At 42.7% G+C, this 22,683-nt stretch overlaps 1 protein-coding gene across 4 annotated transcripts in view; it reads right to left on the bottom strand.

Annotated features, from left to right (window-relative positions):
- The window catches only part of LMO7 (LIM domain 7), an 83,484-nt gene that overhangs the window by 34,872 nt on the left and 25,929 nt on the right, over window positions 1–22,683 (bottom strand). For 2 of the 4 annotated variants that reach the window (XM_070944171.1, XM_070944172.1), the window contains 9 exons: window positions 22,391–22,643; window positions 19,161–19,460; window positions 18,746–18,904; window positions 17,340–18,062; window positions 14,883–14,912; window positions 9,151–9,268; window positions 5,969–6,111; window positions 3,485–3,896; window positions 1,047–1,340 (listed from right to left, as the gene is read on the bottom strand). In XM_070944171.1, the coding sequence (XP_070800272.1) occupies window positions 1,047–1,340; window positions 3,485–3,896; window positions 5,969–6,111; window positions 9,151–9,268; window positions 14,883–14,912; window positions 17,340–18,062; window positions 18,746–18,904; window positions 19,161–19,460; window positions 22,391–22,605 (2,394 nt within the window). In that variant the 5' untranslated portion in view covers window positions 22,606–22,643. The remainder of the gene's footprint in view (window positions 1–1,046; window positions 1,341–3,484; window positions 3,897–5,968; window positions 6,112–9,150; window positions 9,269–14,882; window positions 14,913–17,339; window positions 18,063–18,745; window positions 18,905–19,160; window positions 19,461–22,390; window positions 22,644–22,683) is intronic. The other 2 variants (XM_070944173.1, XM_070944174.1) reach the window with 2 other exon arrangements.

The following is a 22,683-nucleotide window of genomic DNA, read 5'->3' as shown; positions in this document are numbered from 1 at the left end:
TGTCAAGAGTCATTCATTCACATTACCTTAGCTAGTCTTTTTAGATTGTTTCAGGCACAGCCGGGGCAATCACTATTTATGTCCTGTCCCTCCTGACATCTTAAGTGATTTAAGAACCTACCTATTGTTTGCAGTGTTAGAAATCAATCAGAACACTAAAGCAACATGAATATAACAGTCCTTACAGACAGGAACTGAGCAGGGGTGGGTTCTAATTTTTTTTACTACCGGTTCTGTGGGCGTGGCTTATTTTGTGGGCATGGCTTGTTGGGGGGGTAATGTGACTGAGTGGGTGTGGCCAACTTTTTTTTTTTTTTTTTACTTTTAAAAGAATTTTTTCTACAACCTTAAGAGATTTCAGAAAAAAATGCTTTCAGAAGCCTTTGACGATCTCAGCTGAATCGTGCGATCATCAGAGGCTTTTTTTTTTTTTTAAACTTTTAAAAGCATTTTTTCGGCCGAAGAGGTTGTAGAAAAAATGCTTTTAAAAGTAAAAAAAAAAAAAAAGCCTCTGATGAGGTGGGCGGGGTAAGCGAGCAGCAACCGGGCCGGGGACCGGTTCGGGGGCGTGGCCAGCCAATGTTATTACCGGTTCTCCGAACTACTACAAATTTTTACTACCGGTTCTTGCGAACCAGTGTGAACCAGGAGCAACCCACCACTGGAACTGAGGCCTTCCTGGACTAAGCCCCACAGAACAGTGCAACTAAGAAGGCATTTCCCGCAGGATTAACCTCTGAAGCTACTTCTTGTATCATGAAACTGTTCTTCACAAGCCATGGCACTTTCTAGCCCTCTTCTGACCTCTCTAGAAAAAGTCTTATGAGCCACAGAGTCCTAGAAAACTGTTTCAAATCCAACTCTTCCCTCGCATTTGTGATTCATTAGAAGAACCTCCCATTTATTCACAAGGCTGACTACCTCAAGATTCCCTTTTCTAGGAAAGTTATCCATGTTTTTCTCTAGTTTACAAGTAATGCCTAATTCTTTGGGGGTGTGCAGCTTCCTGTATTTTGGAAAAAAACTGGAGCCTCTCTCCAACTTACGTGCCGTCTTGACTCCTCAGTCGCTGAAAGGGTTCTCTCCTTGGGGGCAGAAGATGTGATAGTCATCGAGTTGGAACTGGTGTGATGATCTGATTTAGGCTCCAACTCAGGCGTTCCTCTTCTCTGCTCCTCCAGCAAGTGGCTTGTTCTGGTTTTGCTGTCTTCTGCAACTTGGGGCTCCATCTTGCCTTGACCTTGAACTCCTCCTGTCTGAGCCTCGGAGCCCCTGCTGTGCCCTGACTGAGCACTCCTGGGCCCTTCCAGTCCTCCATTGTATTTCACAGTTGCATCCATCTGGAAGAAAGGTATTTAAAAGAGACATCTCCAACATTGGTCTGGGAAGCACCTACTAAAAATCTTCCCCATGTTTTCCCAGGCCCTATGTGCCTTGCTAATCATCTGCAGTGTTAATATAGAATAGTTATTTGGACGGGACCATAGAGGTCTTCTAGTCCAGCCTCCTGGACTATATCCCTATATCATTTCAGACAAATGACTGTCCAATCTCTTCTTAAAAGCCCCCAGCGATGGAGCAGCCACAGCTTCTGAAGGCCAGCTCCCACTAGTTAATTGTTCTCACTGTCAGGAAATTTCTTCTAAGTTCTAGATTGGTTCTCTCTTTGATTAGTTTCCATCCGTTGCTTTTTGTCCTGTCTTCAGATACTTTGGAGAATAGGTTGACCCCCTTTTCTTTGTGGCAGCCCCTCAAATATTGGAACACTGCTATCATGTCACCCTAGTCCTTCTTTTCACTAGATTAGACGTACCCAATTCCTGCAATGTTTTCAATTGAATTGAATTGAATAAGCCAATCAAAAAGCCAAGCAGAGTTAGTGAAATGCTGGGATCAGGGAAACACATTATGTGTCCCTAATTTAATTGGATCTGACTTTTTCTGCAGGTGTCTCTGCATTGCACCACAGCTGAGGGTAGTGCATGAATTCCTGTTTGCATTAAATGGTGAGATTTATATGTTTGCCTTCCTTCCAGGAGACCAGGACAGAGTACAGGTAGATACAGGTAGATATTGGAATACTGCTATCACGTCGCCCCTAATACTTCTTATCATTAAAAGACTAAGTTGAAAGGATATAATACAGTATATAGAAGGGGTTGCTCAGTGGTGAGTTTCAAATTTTTTTTACTACCGGTTCTGTGGGTGTGGCTTGGTGGGTGTGACATGGCTTGGTGGGTGTGGCAGAGGAAGGATACTGTAAAATCTCCATTCCCACCCCACTCCAGGGGAAGGATACTGTAAAATCCCCATTCCTTCCCTACTCCAGGGGAAGATTACTGTAAAATCCCCATGTCCTCCTGATCAGCTGGGACTTGGGAGGCAGAGAATAGATGTGGGTGGGGCCAGTCGTAAGTGGTATTTACCGGTTCTACAAACTACTCAAAACTTCCGCTACCAGTTCTCCAGAACTGGTCAGAACCTGCTAAAACCCACCTCTGGAGTAGGAATATTTTACAAATAAATTAAAGAATTTAAAACACTAAGTTTGATGTGATGATATACAAATAGTGGACAAATAGTTACAAATCCAAAGTGAAATATCACCTTTTGATTTCTCCTACGTGAGTAGTTTTACCATTTCCGTAGGAAATCTCCATAAGGAGCTTATTTTTTATTTTATTTTTTTAATTTGATTTATATGCCGCCCTTCTCCGGAGACTCAGGGTGGCTTACAATGTGCTCAGCAATAGCCTTCATACTTTTGTATATTTATAGAAAGTCAGTTTATTGCCCCCATAATCTGGGTCCTCATTTTACCTACCTTAGAAAGGATGGAAGGCTGAGTCAACCTTGAGCCTGGTGAGATTTGAACTTGCAGTAACTGCAGGCAGCAGATGTAAGTGGATGTTAATTAGTCTGCTAAGCCATCAGAGCTCTTGGTGCGTCTATATACACCCAAACACGTAACAAGCAGAATCTCAACAAGAATGAATGTTGGGTCCTAGTAGAGGGAGCATTTAATTTGCTGCTACCAATTTCAATACCCATCTCGAATCCTAAAGAAGATCGGCCTCGTCTTTCTAATATTCCTGAAACACTCAGGCAAATTGCAGATGCGGTACATCCAATATGTCATTGTGGTTTTTCATGACATGACTGTGATTGTGTATTTAACACATAATAGAATAGAGTAGAAAACAGGGTTGGAAGGGACTTTGGAGGTCTTCTAGTCCAACCCCCTGCTTAGGCAGGAAACCCTACACCACTTCAGACAAATGGTTATCCAATCTTTTCTTAAACACTTCCAGTGTTGGAACATTTACAACTTCTGGTGGCAAGTTGTTCCACTGATTAATTGTTCATATATCATATATCCTTCTTTATATTTTAGATACATTCTGACTGTAGATACAGAAGCAGTTAAAGTGTAAAATTAGCCAGAGGTGCTTCCCCAAATCTTAAGACAGAAGCCAGCTTTTACCGTAAAGGACCTGGGAAGCGAGGAGATTCCTCTCATAGGGGCTCCAAACGGCCTCGGGGTGACCACCGATGTCAGCCTGGCTGTGTCCGTCTTCTGATAACTCCTTGATAGGGAGGCTGAAACCCGACCAGATCCGGTTTGGGCATTGGATGATTGGGAACTTGGCAAAGGGGACTCCGTCCTTTCTCCGGCCAAGCTGTCTACTGAGACGAGAGGCTCATCCTTCACTCCACACTCCGGTTTCCGTTTCCTCAGCTCATGATCATCTTCCCTTTTCAAGCCTCCGTTTGCCTCGGTTGGAACGCCAACTTTGGGAGACGCTTTCTCTTCCCGAAAGACGTCATCGTTCGAGAAATACAATTGTTCTGTCTCCTGCCAAGAGTTCCTCAGAGGAGCTTGATCTCGCCTCTCTCTAGAAGAAAAGCAAGAGCTCTGGGTAACCGGTAACCTCAAAAGTAGCCTCTGTTAGGTTACGGTGTCGTCTCAAATAAATTGCATTTCCAAACAAATAGTCTTTGATGAAATCTTTCATTTATTAAGCACGACAATCTGTTCCCGACTACGTCGTAGCCAACACTGACTTCCTGACCCCAAACCTTCCCTTTCTGTTCCCCAATTCTCTGCATCTCATTGGCCATCTTCCAAATCACTCTCCCCATATCTACTACTTCAGCTCCCAGGAATGTCCCCCCTCCCCTCCCATCTCCTAGGGCATATTATCTTCAGGGAAAATAAGTAGGTGAAAAGCCAAGCGTCCTCTTGCCAGCTGCCCCCTCTTCTCCTCCTTATGTCAGCACTGGAACGAATGTAGTTTGGAGTGCTGACAGCCTCTGTGTCAGAGGTGGTATTCTGCCGGTTTGCACCAGTTTGGGTGAACTGGTAGCGGCGACTGCGGGTGAGCCCCCGCCCACACGGCCGGATGTAATGCCATCCTATTTAGAGACGTTTTCGAGGCTGGGTGCATGCATGGAAGGTGCACCCACCCGCGAACCGATGGTAAGCATTTCTGAAACCCACCGCTGCTCTGTGTGTGTGTGTGTGTGTGTGTGTGTGTGTGTGTTTGTAACTTGTAAGGTTGCAGTTATGCTAATTCAAAGGGGGCACAGTAAGATTCAAGGCTGTTCTACAACACTCTTTTGTCCCCAAAGTAACATGTACTACTATTTTCACGATGCTTGATGGCACATTTATCTCTGGGCTTTTTTTTTTTAAAAAAATCTATGTTAGATAAAGAGGATTGGTGGACGTTTCAAATGAAAGGGTAAAATCTCCCATGCTGCTTGACCATTAGGGGGATTATATTTTAAGACCCAATGGTATCAAACTCAATCGTCAACTTACAATCGTTCATTTAGGGACTGCTTGAAGTTACGACACTGAAAAAAAATGACTTATGATGGTTTTTCACACTTGGGACCGTTGCAAGCATCCTCATGGTCACGCAATCAAAATTCAGACGCTTGGCAACTGGCATGTACTTATGACTGTTGCAGTGCCCCGTGGTCATGTGATCACCTTTTGCGACCTCCTGACAAGCAGAGTCAATGGGGAAGCCAGATTCACTTAACAACCCTGTTATTAACTTAACACCTGCAGCAATTCGCTTCCCAACTAAAGCAAGAAAGGTTTTAAAATGGGGCTAAAATTCACTTAACCACCATCTTGCTTAGCAACAGAAATGTTGGGCTCAACTGTGCTCGTAAGTCAAGGACTGTCTATAAACAGAATGTTATTTGTGCATTCCTTCTTAAGGAAGCGTGAAGGGGCCCCTTGTATTTCACCTGAAAAGAACTCAGGATACCTGATAGCGTCAAACTAGGACAAAATGAGACAGGCCAGGGAAGTTCTTTAAAAGCTTCTTTTGCAGGACAAACAACCCCCCCCCCATTCCCCCCTACAACTCTCCCCAATAGTTACAGTATATAAGACTTATATTAAAAATGCAGAAATGGGGCCTGTGTCAAAACAAGCCGGTTTGGAATCCAGAGAAAAATACCTTAAACCAGAAGTCTTCAAACTTGGCGGCTTTAAGACTTGTGGATTTCAACTCCCAGAATTCTCCAGCCAGCTGGCTGGAGAATTCTGGGAGTTGAAGTCCACAAGTCTTAAAGCTGCCAAGTTGGAAGACCTCTGCCTTAAACGCAAAAAAACCCCAATGAGGCAGTTGAAAATGAACCCAGCTAGTACGGCAACCTTCAATGAAGCTGAAATTAAAAGGTTCCTTTCAAAATGCTTACTTAAATTAATGACCTATTTGGTAAATTAATTTTACTGGTAGTAGATGACTATCTTTTAATTATTTAGGAATGCAATGATCAAATTTTCACTCCTGGTGAAAAGACCTGAAAATTAAATATGCCAGCAAACTGAGCGTGTGTAAAATAAATTCAAAGGCAATCAGTGAAATCTAGTTGCTGCTGAATGCAAGCCAAACTAAAAAGGATTAAGCCTTTAATGCTACTAGACGCGGCTGGCTAGTATTACCTGTCTCTCTGCATTTCTCTCAGGGTTTTGCTGCGTCGCTCCGAGCTTTCCGAACTCCTTCGCTCAATTTCTTCTCTCTCCTCCTTTTTCCTCTGCAGATCCGAGGTGTGACTCCTGCGCCTACTTTTCCATTTTGCCAAATCCTATGCAGGAAAAAAAGCAAAACAAAACTCCACATCAAACAACGTTCGGTAAAAAGCCTCGTTCTGTAAGCTCCTCCGGCTGAACGTTCAAGGGCCGCGTTCCCTGGCGAAAAGACTGCGCAACGGACTGTTTTCACCTGAGATCCCTGGTTGGCTGCCTTCTCAAATGTCTTTTTCACCAGCCTGTCCCCGATGTGAACAATGGCAGCCTTTCAGCTTCCTGACGCTTAAAAAAAAAGTTTTGCAGGAGAAAATGCACCTGCTGCTCGGAAAAGGAAGCACCTGACATTCCAATATTCCTTCCTAATATCCTCTCCATAAACCCTAGCAGGCTTCCAACTTTATAGTCATTGTTATTCAAAGCAGCAACAGGAGCTGGTTTCTCTTTTTTTATTATTTATTTATTTATTATTAACCTGATCACCCAGCTCAGGAGCATTCCACCTTATCTTGAATTACCTGGTGTAATTCAAATGGGTGACTGAAAACCAAAAGAGTATTGAATTCTCAGCCACCCTAACTGATGAATATATTTCCGCAATAGGAATGACTTCACTTGTTGATGTTAATTTCAGCCCCACTTTCCCATATTGCGGTTGTGGGAATTCCACCCCCCTGCCCTCCCCTCCCCGCCAGAAGAATGAAATATTTTGGAAAATATATATATTTTTTTAAAAGATAGAATATTTCTCCTAGAGGAGAAATGGGGGAAAAAAAATCTTAAGGAAGGCAGAAACCAGCTCCAGGCTCCCTGCCCCACAAGCAGAAACTGTGGAGGCCAGCTTTTAGAAATGCAGATTTGGTACCTGTTTCCCCCAAAATAAGAGATTCCCTGATAATAATAGTAATAGTAATAATGATGATGATGATGATGATGAAGAAGAAGAAGAAGAACAGCTTACATCCTCTGATGATACCTTAACAGTTCTTAGGTCCTTGGTTAGGACTCGAGCTGCTGAGCTATTAACCAGCCTCAAAGGCTGTGAATCTCACTAAAGATTAAATAATAATAATAATAATAATAATAATAATAATAATAATAATAATAATAAAAAATTACTTTATTGTCATTGTACGTGTATACACAGTATACCCATACAACGAAATTATAAAAATAAAAATGACAATATACACAGCAAACGAGATACGAAATCCAGCATGGTTATCTCGTTTGCTGTGTATATTGCCATTTTTGTGTATAATAACTACTTTATTGTCATTGTACGTGTATACACAGTATACCCATACAACGAAATTCACTTAACACCCAAAGACCAGGTCCCACACACATAACAATCCCCAAACACACCCCCACCCACCACCAATTCCCCACCCCTAAACCATCCAAACATCCACACAACAGACCAAGTAATACTGTCCAACAGCTCACTGATGACCCTTCCGGCTCTTGAGCGCATGGCAGTAAGGCCAAGCACTTATTTCAGGGTTCAAAAAAATATAAGACAGGGTCTTATTTTTGGGGAAACACGGTAATCCATTCAAGAGAGGATATTTCGAAACTCCTTGCAGCAAAGTTTGACAGCTAACAAAGGCAGATTGGTAGGGCTAGAACAAGCAGCCCCTCACCCAAGATCTAACACAGGAGGAAAGCCATTAGCCATAACAGGAATTGCCCAACACCCTTTCAGAACACAAGCCCCTTCAATGCATTAACCCCAGAACCTTTCAAACTTCAAAGTCACAGAAACCTATAAAGATCCATCCACTCATTCAACCATTTTGTAAGGTGCACCACAACCACAAATCCTGGTGGTTCTGCTTCATCATTAAACTTTCTTTCCAATCAGCCTCCATGTTGCTTCCAGCCTCTTTCTCTCAGCTTGGAACTGAAATCAGATGGATTTTCCTCCCAACACTGTTGTTCTCACACTTTAGCCCATGAGAATAATAATAATAATAATAATAATAATAATAATAATAATAATAATAATAATAATATTATTATTATTATTATTATTATTATTATTATTATTATTATTATTATTATTATTATTATTATTATTTTATTTCTATACCGCCCTTCTCCCGAAGGACTCAGGGCGGTGTACAGCCAATTTAAAAACACAGGACACAACAATGATTAAAAATTAAAATAATTAAATAGATTTGGCCGATTTAAAACCCCCAAAATTTAAAATATCCCAATTTAAAATTATTATGTTGACAGCCCTGCCTGGTGGAACAACAGGGTCTTCAGTGCGCAGCGGAACACCCGGAGGTCGGAGATCTTACGTATTTCCGGGGGCAGTTCATTCCACAGGGCTGGGGCTCCCACAGAGAAGGCCCTCCCCCTGGGTGTCGCCAGCTGACATAACTTGGCTGATGGCACCCTGAGGAGACCCTCTCTGTGGGAACGGACTGGTCGGTGGGAGGCTATTGGTGGCAGAAGACGGTCTCGAAGGTACCCGGGTCCTGTGCCATGGAGCGCTTTAAAGGTGTGGTAGGACATGTGTGGTAGGCAATTTCTTAAGAACTGGCCACCTTAATGGTTGCACCTTCCTGTCTTGAGAACTACCTTGAGTTCTCCTCTGTTGTCCTTTTGGCTCCAGCAAAATTTACCCCTTTTAAATTGTGCATGGTCTTTATTTATCACAATCTGCTCATCAATTCTATATCTGCTGTTGCAATGCTTGTTGTTTACAGTGGATTCTGTCTATTCTTTTCTCAGACAGAAAATGCACCTTGCTGAATTCTCATCCGATGCCTTCTGCTGCCAAGCACCACCATTGGAAGAAAAATCCCACGGCTTCTCTAGCCATTTCCATTGGATGATATGGAGACCAAAGCTAGAGAACGCATCTTCTGAAGTTCTCCTGGGCCTTTCATCCATCTCCCATTACTCTGTTCCCACCCTCAGCTCTCCTCCCGCTGGCTGAAACTTCTAAAGAAGAACCCAACCCATGTGCCATCCCATCTCCTGCTACTGATAGGCACAAGGTGTGAAGGCTGCCACCCAAATTCAGTTTGCTGTGACCGTCTTCTAGAACCACCCAGAGGGACAGCAAAGAAGTCACTTACATCTTGCCACTGTTGGTCTTGTTCCCGCAGCTGAGTTTTTATTTTCTGGAGCTCTTCGTAACGCATCTGCCGGATCGTTTGTAGCTCATCTGCACTGACGTCATTCAAGGATTTACTCCTGAAGGTAGAGAAAGACTTTTTAGAATTCCAGACCATTTTCTTCTTCAAGAGGCAATTTAATTGATTAGAAGGAACAGGACTAAGGGTGGTCTACAACGAGGCAGGTTTTTAGTGGTGTGTAGGTTGTGTAGGCCATCTCCTACACACCCTCCTACACAAAGAGCCACGGTGGTGCAGCGGTTAGAATGCAGTACTGCAGGCTACATCTGCTGGCTGCTGGCTGCCAGCAGTTTGGCGGTTCGGATCTCACCAGATCAAGGTTGACCCACTTTTTCATTCTTCCGAGGTCGGTAAAACGAGGACCCAGATTGTTGGGGCAATATGCTGACTCTGTAAACCACTTACAGAGAAATGTAAAGCACTGTGAAGCGGTATATAAGTCTAAGTGCTATGGCTATTGCTAAAGAATGCATCTGTATGATGACCTTCAATTGCTTATTGCATAATAGTGCAGGACCTTGAATTTTTCTGCCTAAGCCTGCCTGTTTCTTGTTTTGATTTATGAATTCTTAAGCAATTCTCTTAATCATTAGTCTGAATTGCCTTAATTCTATACATGTCTGACTCTGCAGTCTTCCTACATAAGTCTAAGTGCTCTTGCTGTCACAGAGAATCGCAGAGTTGTGGAGTTGGAAGGAGCCACATGATCTGGTCCAACCCTCTTACAAAGGAGAAGAAAACCAATTAAAAGAGGTGATTCTCCAGCCTCTTCTTAAAGAAACTCCAGAGATGGAGAAGCCACATCTGTCACACTGCGATGTAACGGATGTTACCATCAGATTTTGTTTTCTCCTTATATTTAAACGAAATACTGAAACTACCCCCTTCCTAACCATCTTCAGTGGGTTATCTTTTTATAGAACACTTTATGTAGCTTTTAATGAATTTTAATGAAAGGGAATAAAGAGGAGAAGGCCAGTCCCACAAGCCTTTCCAAAGTACTGTGTCATTATTTAGAAGGTCTCTCTCTCTCTCCCAAATCCGTAACTCAAGACACTCTGAAAGTTACTACACTGAATATCAAAGCAAATGTGGGCACACCCAGCGTCTCCCTCCCACTTCATGGTCAGGATTCTCTTGGCATGCAGGAAGAAACAAAAAAAAAAAAGATTCTGAAGTCATGTATTTCCTGTAGCCTTAAAATATGCCGAGCAAAATAGGCGGTGCAAACACTGCCCTTTGCATTTGATCTTAAGAATTACAGAGCAAGCTGCTTCACACTTCCCGTTTAGGTTTCTCTCCATAATCCCACCACCCACCACCCTTTCCACTAAATATTTTGACGTCGCAATCATCATCATCATCATCTTTAACGACCCCATAATCCCTTGCAGGATGGGAGTTTGGGCAACTGAATGGAGTTAGCGGAGTATTTAATGGCCGGATGCTCTTCCTGTTGCCAATGTGGAGTTTTGTTCAGTAAATATATTCTCACTGTGCCCAGAGAAATATCTGCCTCTACCTAGGATTGAACTCACAGCCTCCTGATTGTGAGGCGAGAGCTCCACTGCTAGGCCACCACACCACTCCATTTTCTTTTGGATGTGACAATGCAGGGAGCTAAAGGTGGAAGCCTGAGAAACAAGGGGAGGTGGTAGCTAAATCTAGATTGTCCTGGGCTTGTCCATTATATACAGCTGGGGTACCCTGACATTTGCACTACTACAATCCCCTAAAGTGAACCATGAAGCTGTGTGGCTCCCCCATTGAACAAAGGAGTGATTGTAGGTAGGCACGGGCAAGAAAGAAACAAATCCCATATTTTAAAGAAATACGACACTGTTTGGGCATAATACAATGCGATATTGTGTTTTATCAGCCAATTAATAGCTTCGTCCTATAGGTGAGCCAAGCTATTATGGCTTATTTAACAAGCCATGCACAAGCCCATCTGCTGTGCTCCGAATTCTTCCTCCAGATGGGAGATCCCTTCCGAATCCCGAAAACAAAGCAAAAAGAGGAGGAAAATGGGGAAATATGTTCTTCTCAGACTAATCTTTCTTCATCTCCCAAGGAAATGCCGTTAATGAGACAGCCTGATTGTGTATGTGGAGAAAGAAAAACCCAGGATATATTTATTATGGAAGAGGAGGACGAGGAGGAGGCGGAGGGGGGGAGGAGGAGGAGGAGGAGGAGGAGGAGGAGGAGGAGGAGAAGAAGAAGAAGAAGAAGAAGAAGAAGAAGAAGAAGAAGAAGAAGAAGAAGAAGAAGAAGAAGAAGAAGAAGAAGAAGAAGAAGAAGAAGAAGAAGAAGAAAGGCAGAGAAAAGTAACATATGACAAAACTCATCACTTTGTAATTAATAACAAAGATCTAAGCAAATCAGAGTCGAGAGTTATTATGTCCCTTCCCAGTGACCCTTGCTGATTGTGGCAGCTGATAACCTGTTAGGATGGAGTTAATCTCTAGATTGATTGCAGATCTGGTCCTCTTCCAAATCCTGCTGCCTCCCAATACCCCCCACCCCCTTAGACAAGACTTCAAAGAAGTGATGACTCATGCATCTTCACCCAGTCCTCACATGCCCTCCCCCCACTCCACAACCCCAAGGCAGCCCCCATGCACATCAGCAGTAGCAGCATCAGCCAAAGCAACTCTCAGAGCTCAGCCTGGACCAGAATTTCCTCCCTGGGTTATCTTTTTTTGCTTGCTTGCTTGCTTTTTCTTTTTCTTTATTACTTTTTTCTTTTCTTTCTTTCTCTCCTTCCTTCCTTTCTCTCTCTCTCTCTCTTTCTTTCTCAGGGTTATCTATCTTTTATTCATCCATCATCTCTCTCTCTCTCTCTTAGTCACCCATTTTATCTCTCTCTCATCTATCTATCCATCCATCCATCCATCCATCCATCCATCCATCCATCCATCCATCCATCTATTATCTGTTTGTCTGTCTACAGAATCTATCTATGGTATCTATCTACGGTCTGTCTGTCTGTGTCCATCCATTATCTATGTCTGTCTGTCTGTCTGTCTGTCTATCTAGCCTTCTCTGTCGGGGCACCTACTATCTGGAACGAGCTCCCCCCGGAGATACGGAGGATCCCGGATCTACGCACCTTCCGCCGCGCTCTCAAGACCTTTTTATTTCACCAGGCTGGTCCTAACCTCTTCCATTCTCTTTTTAATGTAAATTTTAATGTGAATTTTAATTTGTTCTTAACCTGGGGTTTTAAATTTGTCTTGGGCTAAATCGATTTAATCCGATTTTACTTCTACTCTTAAATTTTTGTATTCTATGTGTTTTATCTTGTGTCTGTTTACCGCCCTGAGTCCTTCGGGAGTAGGGCAGTATATAAATCAAATAAAATTTAAAAAAAAATAAAAATGTAAATGTAATCTATCTAATCTATCTGAAAATTTCCTCCCCCTATTGAGTCTTCCCTCTACATTTTAAATTGGAAAAATGCAAAGAAAATGCTTTGCATATCTGTGTATATAATATATATATATATATATATATATATATATATATATATATATATATATATATATATATATATATATATATATCTCCATTTCTACTTCCCTGTTAACAAAGGGAACATTATTTAAGCAGCATGATGTTCTGCAATAGCTGTAGAGACCATCTGCTTTTGTGCCTTTGCAATTCGCCACTGCATCTGCTTGGCCCAGGAAAGCAGTTTAGGCATTGGAGGCCCGAAGAGCCGATGCTACAGAGGTGTCTGAAATGTTTTGAGTTTGAAACAGGCCCATCTTGGACTCTAGCATCCTCTTAGGTGCCAGATTTCCATCCAGAGTTCAGGAAAGAACAGGCCACTTAATTTCATGCTGAGAAAACAGTTCTTGGCTTGTTTTCTTTTAAACTCCTCCAAGTTTTGAAAGGGTGGTATGAGAGAGCCAGTTCGGCACCCATTCACAGACTGAGAATAATTTTGAACCTAAGTAAGAGGCATTGTTTTTATTATCTCTTAAATTCTTTACTAGAATTAAAAAGAAACAGCTGTAATTAAGAGCACAAGGATGGCAACATAAGGTTGTCCTTCCCATAGGTTGTGATTTTCTCTTTAAACGATTGCCAAATATTAAAAGTATGTTGTGTGCAATAACAACCCCAAGAAATACAGATTTGTGTGGCTTGTAAATTGTTCTGAGGGGCATCCAGTACTGTAGCTTCTACTGTTGTTAAGGTACTCAAAAATATTATTTTGGGTGGCCTACATTGCTGGCTATGGTAAGATTTTTTAAAAAATGTTTTTAAAATATTTTAGCAGATAAAGATATTTCCTTTATCTGTTCTGCGTGGGCTCTGATCCTCCTTTTTCTGTGGCCCCCTCAAATGTTTCGGGGATTCTTCTACAGAACATGGCAGGTTTTGACTTTGTCGGAACATTTGTGTCAGAATATTCATGAACTGGAATAGGGCATAGTAACAAGGTCAGCCAATGAATAGGCATGGCAACAAGTCAGCCAATGAGGGCTGTTTGGAAACTGAAACTTAAGCAAGAAGTCTGGGTGTGGTTTAGCTGTGCTGAGCTCCGAGTCTGCTGCTCTGTGCAAAATCTACTCCGTCTGCTGAATTGTAACTGAAACTCTTCTCTCCTCTGCCTGTGTTTGCTTGTAACTACTACCATGTTGGGAGAACCTGCCATTGGTATTGTACATTTACTTATGTGTTGTATTATATATAAAGGTAAAGGTAAAGGTTCCCCTCACACATATGTGCTAGTCGTCCCTGACTCTAGGGGGTGGTGCTCATCTCTGTTTCAAAGCCGAAGAGCCAGCACTGTCCGAAGACGTCTCCGTGGTCATGTGGCCGGCATGATTAAACGCCAAAGGCGCACGGAATGCTGTTACCTTCCCACCAAAGGTGGTCCCTATTTTTCTACTTGCATTTTTTACATGCTTTAGAACTGCTAGGTTGACAGAAGCTGGGACAAGTAACGGGAGCTCACCCCATTACACGGCACTAGGGATTTGAACCACTGAACTGCCGACCTTTTGATCGACAAGCAAGAGAAGTTAATGAATCTTGCAGAATCAGTTACCTGTGTGTGCTTTCTGGATGTGATGGCTGCTGCAAACTCTGACCATTTGTTTCTTTATTAAACTGTTCAAATTCTTATCTCCTTCACAATGATGTACAATTTAATCAACACAATAAAACATCAAAAAATCAAATAATTTAAGATGAAAAAGAATGCTCTGAGCGCAGAGACCTGGGATAAAAAGTGCTGCATGCAGCTGGACACTTCCCCGACTTACAGACGACATCAGCACGGAGTCTTGTGACAACTGGCTTACACTGCAATGGGTATATGTTATTTTTGCCTCTGACTTATTCTGAGTCTTTAGCCAAAGAGAAGCAGGGTTGCCAACCTTTTACCACAACCGGAGCCATTTGTGAGAATTTGCAAAGCTGTGCCTAGAGCTCACCCCCTCCCCCAAGCTTCCAAGGAAGCCTCTTGTGGGTCTCCAGGAGCAGCAGCAGCCCCTGGGGTGGGGTCCCCAAAGATGCTTCCGAGGGGGCCTTGCAAGCCAGTTGAGCGCCAGACCCAAAAGCACATGCATACATGGCCTCAAGCGGAGTTACAAGGGGTTCGACGGGAGAATTAGGGGGGCGTTCACAGGCTGCCATGCTTCCGTCATTCCACTTACCCGTGTTCCTCGGAAATCTTTTGCAACAGCCTGAAGGGAATCAGAAAACCGACAAAGTTCACACATTGCGTTCCACTGGCATTGCCGTGTTGTCACGATGCCCACAGGTTCATGCCCACCTGATCAGCTAAAGCAGCAATTGACTTTGAAAAAGCATATGAGGTCCCTTGCAACTATCTCAACATCTTCGCACTTCAAAGCCCCGTTTTAACTTTTAAACGTGACCCTTAAACACAAGTGGTCCCTTTTCTGCCTATGCTTCTCATTGTTTTGAGATGGACCATCATGCAGATGTACGAGATCTTCACTTATGGAAATGCCAATGGTTACATCACAATGGTACATAGAACATTTGCACTATTTCAACAAATATTTGGAGAGATCAAAAGCTTAACACACAGGGGGGAAAACAACCAGCTGCAGCTGCCTTAGATTTGATAAGATTTTAGAATATAGGTGGTCCTTGACTTATGGCCAAAATTTTCCATTTCTAAGCAAGGCAGTTGTTAAGTGAATTTTGCCCCATTTTATGAACTTTTTTCCCCACTATTGTGGATAAAAGCAAATCACTGCAGTTGTTAAGTGAACCACACAGTCATTTTGCGAAGCTGACTTCCCCCATTGACTCTGTTTGGCAAAAGCCAGCTGGGAAGGTTACATATGGCGATCCCATGATCCCATGACAGCACAACTGTCATAAATACATGCCAGTGGCCAACCACCCAAATTTTGATCCTGTGGCCATGGAAAGGCGAGACAATGGTCGTAAGTGTGCAAACTGGCTATAAGACACTTTTTTTTTAGTGCCATTGCAACTTCAAACTGTCACTAAATCAATGGCTGTAAATCAAGGATTACCTACTAATTTCAGAACTGCTCAAAGACCATGTGAATCCAATGCCTGGGCCCAGCCCAGTTGGTGGGCCCAGGAGAGAAGCCCGTAAGAAAGGCTGTTTCCAGCGGAGAAGTCGATACATGGGTGGAGCGATCAAGCATTTATTCTGACGGATGTCTTCAATTGAATATTTAAATTTATGAAAACAACCAGCTCGCAGATACTTATTTTCCAATGAAACATGCACAGTTGGTCCTTTGGAATGACACAGTGAACACAAAGACACAGAACGCTTAAAGAAGAACTCATGAGTGGCGCAAGGAGAATGGAATGGATGAGGTCATTTCAAGACGAGAAGGACTTTACCAGATGAACATCAGAAAGCTCATTAAGATTGGCCAAGGACTGTGTCTTCACGGCGAACGGTGGGGCCAATAATCGGCACCTGACGCCCTCTAGAATCCAAACTTCTTCTGAAAAGGTTGGGAAATCCTCCCATAGGAAGGGGGGGGGGGGTTCAAAAAACAAAAAATCAGTGGAAACCTTCCTGCCTTTCTCCCCTCCCTCAAGAATAAACAAACACGTCAACTTATTTGGAAGCGGGCTTCTTTTCTGAGCAACGAGGAAACAATTCTGGACAATTCAGACAATAACAAGGCTTGGGGGTGGGAGGGGGGGGAAAGTGGGGTGTGTTATAGAAACTGTTAAAATAAAGTTGAATATTAAGCCAGTGTGGTTGGAAGGGCCCACATTCTGAAAGGGATTTAATAGACATTAATTAATGAGTAGTCAAACCCGATTGTCAAAATATAGATTCTACTTGAAGATCTGATCAAAGGAATTGCAGGCTGGGCAGCAACACACGAAGCCCCTTTGTGGGAAAAAGAAAATTGGAAAAGGCGTCTAGGCATCTTCCTTTTGTCTTATCTGCAGGAAAGGTTTTCAATATTATATGGAAGAGCTTTAGATTCACATAAGAACTTTTAGAGAAAAAATCTGACAGTGATTATGGCTTATGTATATTCAACTACAGACTTCAAATATACACCATTTTGTTTAAGAATCATTGCACACTAAGGGGTACCAGCTTCTTGTTAACTATTGTTAACAAGGTATTCTTGACCAGTACAATAAACACAATCTTGGAGTACAATAAACACAATCATCACCTTCTTTTAACGAACCCATAATCCCTTGAGGGGTGGAGTCTGGGCAAGTGAATGGAGCTAGTAGAGTGTTCACTGGCTGGATGCACTACCTGTCGCCAGTGCGGAGTTTTGTTCAGCAGATATATTCTCATTGTGCCCAGAGAGAGAAATAGCTGCCTCTACCTAGGATCGAACTCACAGCCTCCTGATTGTGAGGTGAGAGCTCCGCCTCTAGGCCACCATACCACTCAAATACAATAAACACAATCTACAAAACAGACCTGTAAACTTCTGATGGATGGATTGCGAGCAGTTGATGATCAACAACAGGACTTATGGGGATAGACATGAACATCGAGCTTAAACATCATACCAAGACATGCTTTGTTGAAAAACAAACACCACAGTTCTCTTCCAAGCACTATTTCCATATATTCAAATGCAAGCATGATCCATGCATGGCCATGAGCTGACCTTTCAACCATTTGCCGTTTCTTATGCCTGGTTTTGCTGGCCTCTCTGATGGCTTCCCATTTTTCCATATCTTCTTTGCTACACGCTCCTGGGCAGAAGCTCTTGGATTGGACGTTGCCTCCTAGGCTGAGCAGCTCCATTTTTCGGGTCAACATATCGTCCTTCTTTTGCCTTGAAGAAGGAGATAAGACTTTTCCTGTCCGCTCACTCTCGCTCTTGAGGGTGGACTTCTCCAGCAAGCATAGAAATTTGGCCTGAATTTCTGGGGGTAGACTCCAAGGATCCGGGAAAAGAGCAGGCTGGTACTTGTCAGGTGCACCAGATAAAGGCACTTCTTTCTTTTGCAGTTGAGCTTTGCGAACAGTGAGGTCATCTTTTTCTAAATCTGGAATTATTTCATCTTCCCCATCTCTGGGCTGAAGAACAATTTCTCCTTCAACACGAGGTCTTTCTTGACAAGACCTCCTAAAATACTCAAAATCCTGGAGAACGACTGGATTCGCGTGGGAGGCACCAGTCTTACGGACAAACAAATCATCGTTTTCCAAATCTGGATAAAAGTCTCTAATCTCATGGATTCTTTGGTCATAGCCTGGCCTAAGGTAATTAGATTTTCTGCATGTTATGAGCCGAGGCCCTGAAGATGGGTCTGCTTTGATTCTATGATCAGAATTCAGGTAGTCCTCGGAATATTTTTGCAGGGCTCGAAGAAATAAAAACTGGCTGAGATATAAAAGACACATATGCACATTAGATTTGCAGTATGGTGTAGGTCACGGAGACCACAACCTTAGCAAAGGTTTACAATCCTTAGCAAGTTTATCGGCTCTGGGCTCTGTCATTTCTGCACCTGAATGAAGGATTCTTCCCACAGACAAAAAAATCTGTCCACATCAGAAACAGATGCAGGAAAGAGAGAAGAAAAGAGATCACAATGCTTTCTCCTCTCCTTTTACTATCATAGCTGGAGGTTTTCAAAAATGTCTATTAAGGAACATCCCATCACAAGAGGCCCTCAGCTGCTGAAGTGATACAACCCAGAGAGAGGTTTGCCAATAAACGAGCACTCAACAAAAAGGATGACCAAAAGATGCAGACACTCTATAGAAAGGTGCACAAACATAACAAGGAAGCAAGGCTAATTTGGATGCTCTGTTCTTTAAAAGGACAAGGACTTCTACTTTGGGGTAACAGCAAAGCAGGCCAGCCATTATAAAAGGCACGGGAGTGGCAACCAGCAGACATACAACAATCCCGATCGCTTTAGTAGCATCAATTCCGAATGCTCAGGTATAGAAGATCATATTAGAAAGACAGCTTTGCGTATCAATATTTCACGTCCCCGTTTAAGCAAGCCACAAACGCCTTCACTTATCAGCTAGTCTGGCTCATGCAATTGTAGGAACCTTGGCAGCTCAGAGGAATGGCCACGCATCTCGCCTGCAGCCATTTCAGCTGTTGGCTTAATGGGTTGAGAGTCTTCTTGGCATCTGATACCCAAGCTGTCCGCAATGCTATAGCTGGGCTGGACTCTTGCATCTTCCGCTTCGGCATCTCCCATGTTACTGTATAGGATCCCACACCGGGAGAAGGAGAAAAGGCAGGGAAATAAGTCCCGTCACAGAAACTAGGCGCAGCAATCTATTTCATCAAACAACAACAGTGCACACAGAGGCCATAGGCAAAGACGAACGGAGAAACGATTCACTGTAATTGCCCCCAGGCAACAGTAGACTCCCCTCTGTGCATTGACTTCAATGAGTTCAAATGCATTTTCTAGAAATCGGTTTGGATGCAGAAAGAACATGCAAGACGACAAACCTGAATCCTTGAATTTCCTTATACCACTGTTTGGAAAAAGATATCCTTTGTGCTTTTTTCCAGTGCAACTCTTCGCCCGGAGCCCAAGACTTAGGGAGAAATTTATGAGAGGAGACTTTTACAGCTGATACAGCAGCACTTATTTTGCGAGCGTAAAGATCATCTGTTTCGATGTCTGGGATTCCCGTGGTTTTCTCCTCTTCTTCCTCTTCCTCCTCCTCCAAATAGTTGGAGAAGTCTGAAAGAATGTAAGTTGCTGACTTGCGTTCCATCCCGGGCCCCAAAATTCTTCTGTGGTTGCTGCACAAAACATCCGGCGAAGTTGGAATTTTCAAATACAAACAGAAAAAAATTAGCTATTGAGTACAGAAGGCCGTAGGGCCCTTTGTCTTAGAGTTACTGACTTGTGAAACAAGTTCAATAAATTATTGATGCAAAACCATTGTACTAATCAGGTACAAAAATGTTGAATACATGTAAGCCTTCTAAGAGAATAAAATTATGGGAATCATTATATATATATAAAAAACATTAATGGAAGATATGTCTTAAAGAGAGATTATTTACAGCAAGTTTTTCAGGAACTGATTATTTTGATCTAAAGAACTGGATCTGATAAATGGGTCAACTGGACTACCAAATCAATGGTAAAATTCATTTTTTTTTACTACTGGTTCTGTGGGCGTGATTTAGTGGGCGTGGCAGGGGAAGGATACTGCAAAATCTCCATTCCCACCCCACTCCAGGGGAAGGATACTGCAAAATCCCCATTCCCTCCCCACTCCTGGGGGAAGGATATTGCAAAATCTCCATTCCCACCCCACTCTGGGGCCAGCCAGAGGTGGTATTTGCCAGTTCTCCAAACTTCTCAAAATTTCCGCTACTGGTCCTCTGAACTACTCAAAATTTTCGCTAATGGTTCTCCAGAACCTGTCAGAACCTGTTGGATTTCACCCCTGCCCCAAATCCTTTCTAATGGTTACCAAAAAGGGAACAGAAGCTATTCTTTACCAAGGACCCATAGTTTGGCAAGTCTTCTACAAACATCTGAAGCATTCTCACTTTCCTCTCCCAAGAGATGCTACCATCAGGCCAACAGATCATCAGTGGTCATGCAATCCCACCATCACCTAGTCGGATTCTCTGCAGAGATCAGTAGTTGAAGAATACAAACAAAAGACTAGCACCAATGATGTTACCTAGTTTGAGTAATGACATGTCTGCAAGAAAGCGACCAAGCTCAGAGAGCACCTCAATAAAAGCAACAGAATATAATTAATACCCATGGCATACACTAGAATTGTGTGCCATACAAAACCATAGCAAAGAAAGACTTGCAGTCACACACAGCTGGTCCCTATGAATTTCAGAAGACAGACAAGGGGAGATACTCCTGGTCTATCACCCTACAATTTCTATCCTCTTGGAGAATAGCTTGTGTGGGGTGGGAGGTAAAGAAGATGTCAAAATGTTATTTATATCTTATTTTAGGTTCCAAGCAAAGAACAGCAGCTTTACTCTCAATGATACTATTAAAGAGAAAGAAACCAAAATTACCCAGTTCACCATAACAAAAGACGTGTAATGGTTGATAGTGATTCATAACCCCCGGTAAGCTTTAAATAAAATGTAACATTGTCCAGTCATCTTTCAGAGTTCCCAAATTAAACTAAGCTGTTCATCAAATAAGTATTCTTCATTTAGTTTTAATTTGCACAATTAAGTGGCGGAATTGGTGACAACTATTACAGCACTGTTTTAGAAGAGAGATGGATCTCATTACCGCAAAGTTGCCTCTATGGTTTTCACTGTAATTTGAATTACTAGCAGCCGCAAGGTAATTCGAGGGACCAGGGCTACCATCTTCCTCTGTAAACTTATGAGCAAGGAGGCATCTGGCATTTACTAGTCTGATCAACTGAAGTCTTAGATCCTTGGCTATTAAAAGTGCCAGCATAACCATAACTAGCAAATGGAAGTATCTGTTCTGACCTGGCTCCAAAACATGACAAACTCTCTGTAGTTAAACAAATGTTTCCTTTATTAGGAGCGCCAGCAGCCCTGGCAAAAAGTCTCTCTCTCTCTCTCTCACAGCAGGCTACAAATCTGTCCGGCAGGGAGATGAATAGTTGTCTGCCACACCTAGTCATATCCACCCCCTGCCCTTTATCCCTAGAGCTAGGGTGGGGCTTCGCTAGCAGAGGTGGCTCGTCCGTCCCAAGGATCGGCCCATAGATTTCCACTGCTCTCCTCTCCTCTGCTTTCTGTGCATCCGCGCGTCAGGCACTGGACCCAGCTGTTCCTCCTCTTCCTCATCAGCCACATCTAGACCTGGGGGCTGTTGGCCCAGGCTCTGCCTCTGTCTCTCTCTCCCTCTTCCCACTCGGAGCTCTCAGGTTGCTGAGGGGCCGGGTTGATGTTAGCCCTGACTCCAATATCGTCTTCTCATCTGATTTGGTTGCTGGAGGGGCCGGCAGCCAACAGGGCCACTTCAGTATATTATTATTATTATTATTATTATTATTATTATTATTATTATTATTATTATTATTATTATTATTATTATTATTTGTTGTTGTTATTAATATAATAATAATAATAATAATAATAATAATAATAATAATAATAATAATAATAATAAAAATAAAAATAAAATTTATACCGCCCTTCTCCCGAAGGACTCAGGGTGGTGAACAGCCAAAATTAAAATACATACAATGTGAAAATTAAAATAATTTAAAAACGTGAATAAATTAATTTGGCTTCCCCAATTTAAAACCCCTTACCCAAAAAATTAACCAGTTAAAAATTTTAAGCCTTTCCCTTCTCCTCCCCCATTGGGTCTCTAATTTTCCCAGTTTGTTTTGGTTTAGCAAAGCGTTCCCACCTGCAACAAAATCAGCCACAATTTGTCCTCAAAGCTAAAGCTTAAAATTAAGCCTTACCGTTCACAAAGATGAAATGCTAAATCAGGGGTGTCAAACTTGTGTTTGACGTCACGTGACTTTCCCCCCTTCGTTAACCCACGAGTGGGCGTGGCCAGTGCGTGATGTATCTGGCCCGTGGGCCGCAAGTTTGACACCCCTGTGTTAAATCACTGCTAAGGGAAACAGCAAGAAAAGAAAATAGCATCAGAAAAGGAAGGTGGTGCATCTGGATCCTACTGGCAGCAATTTCTCAGCCTTTACTGTAAACAGACCATTTGAGATGTTTGAGCGTGACAAGAATACCTTGAAAAATTTCCATCCGGTTCAGTAAAGACTGGACTCGCCCAGCTTCTTCTGTTATCTTCATTCTTCTCGATTCTCTTCTTTCTTAAGGGCGCTGGCATGTAAGCTGGTGGCTTGGCTTTGTTGGGCAGGAAACGGTTGAATTCTGCAGCGGGCTTGGGTTCAATTAAGGCCACGCGGCGATAGGACATGTCGTCTTTCCCAGGATCATGCATTCTGGCACGGGTTTCAGAATCTGTGTCACTCTCAAAATCTTTTACATACATATATATAAGAAAGAAGAAAGTTGCAGT

The sequence above is a fragment of the Pituophis catenifer genome, unplaced genomic scaffold (genome assembly GCF_029215685.1).
Source record: "Pituophis catenifer annectens isolate HBS135680 unplaced genomic scaffold, rPitCat1.0.hap2 SCAF_4, whole genome shotgun sequence".
NCBI lineage: Eukaryota > Metazoa > Chordata > Lepidosauria > Squamata > Colubridae > Pituophis > Pituophis catenifer.
The sequence above is the reverse complement of the archived record's forward strand: the minus strand, read 5'-3'. Positions and strand labels throughout refer to the sequence as shown.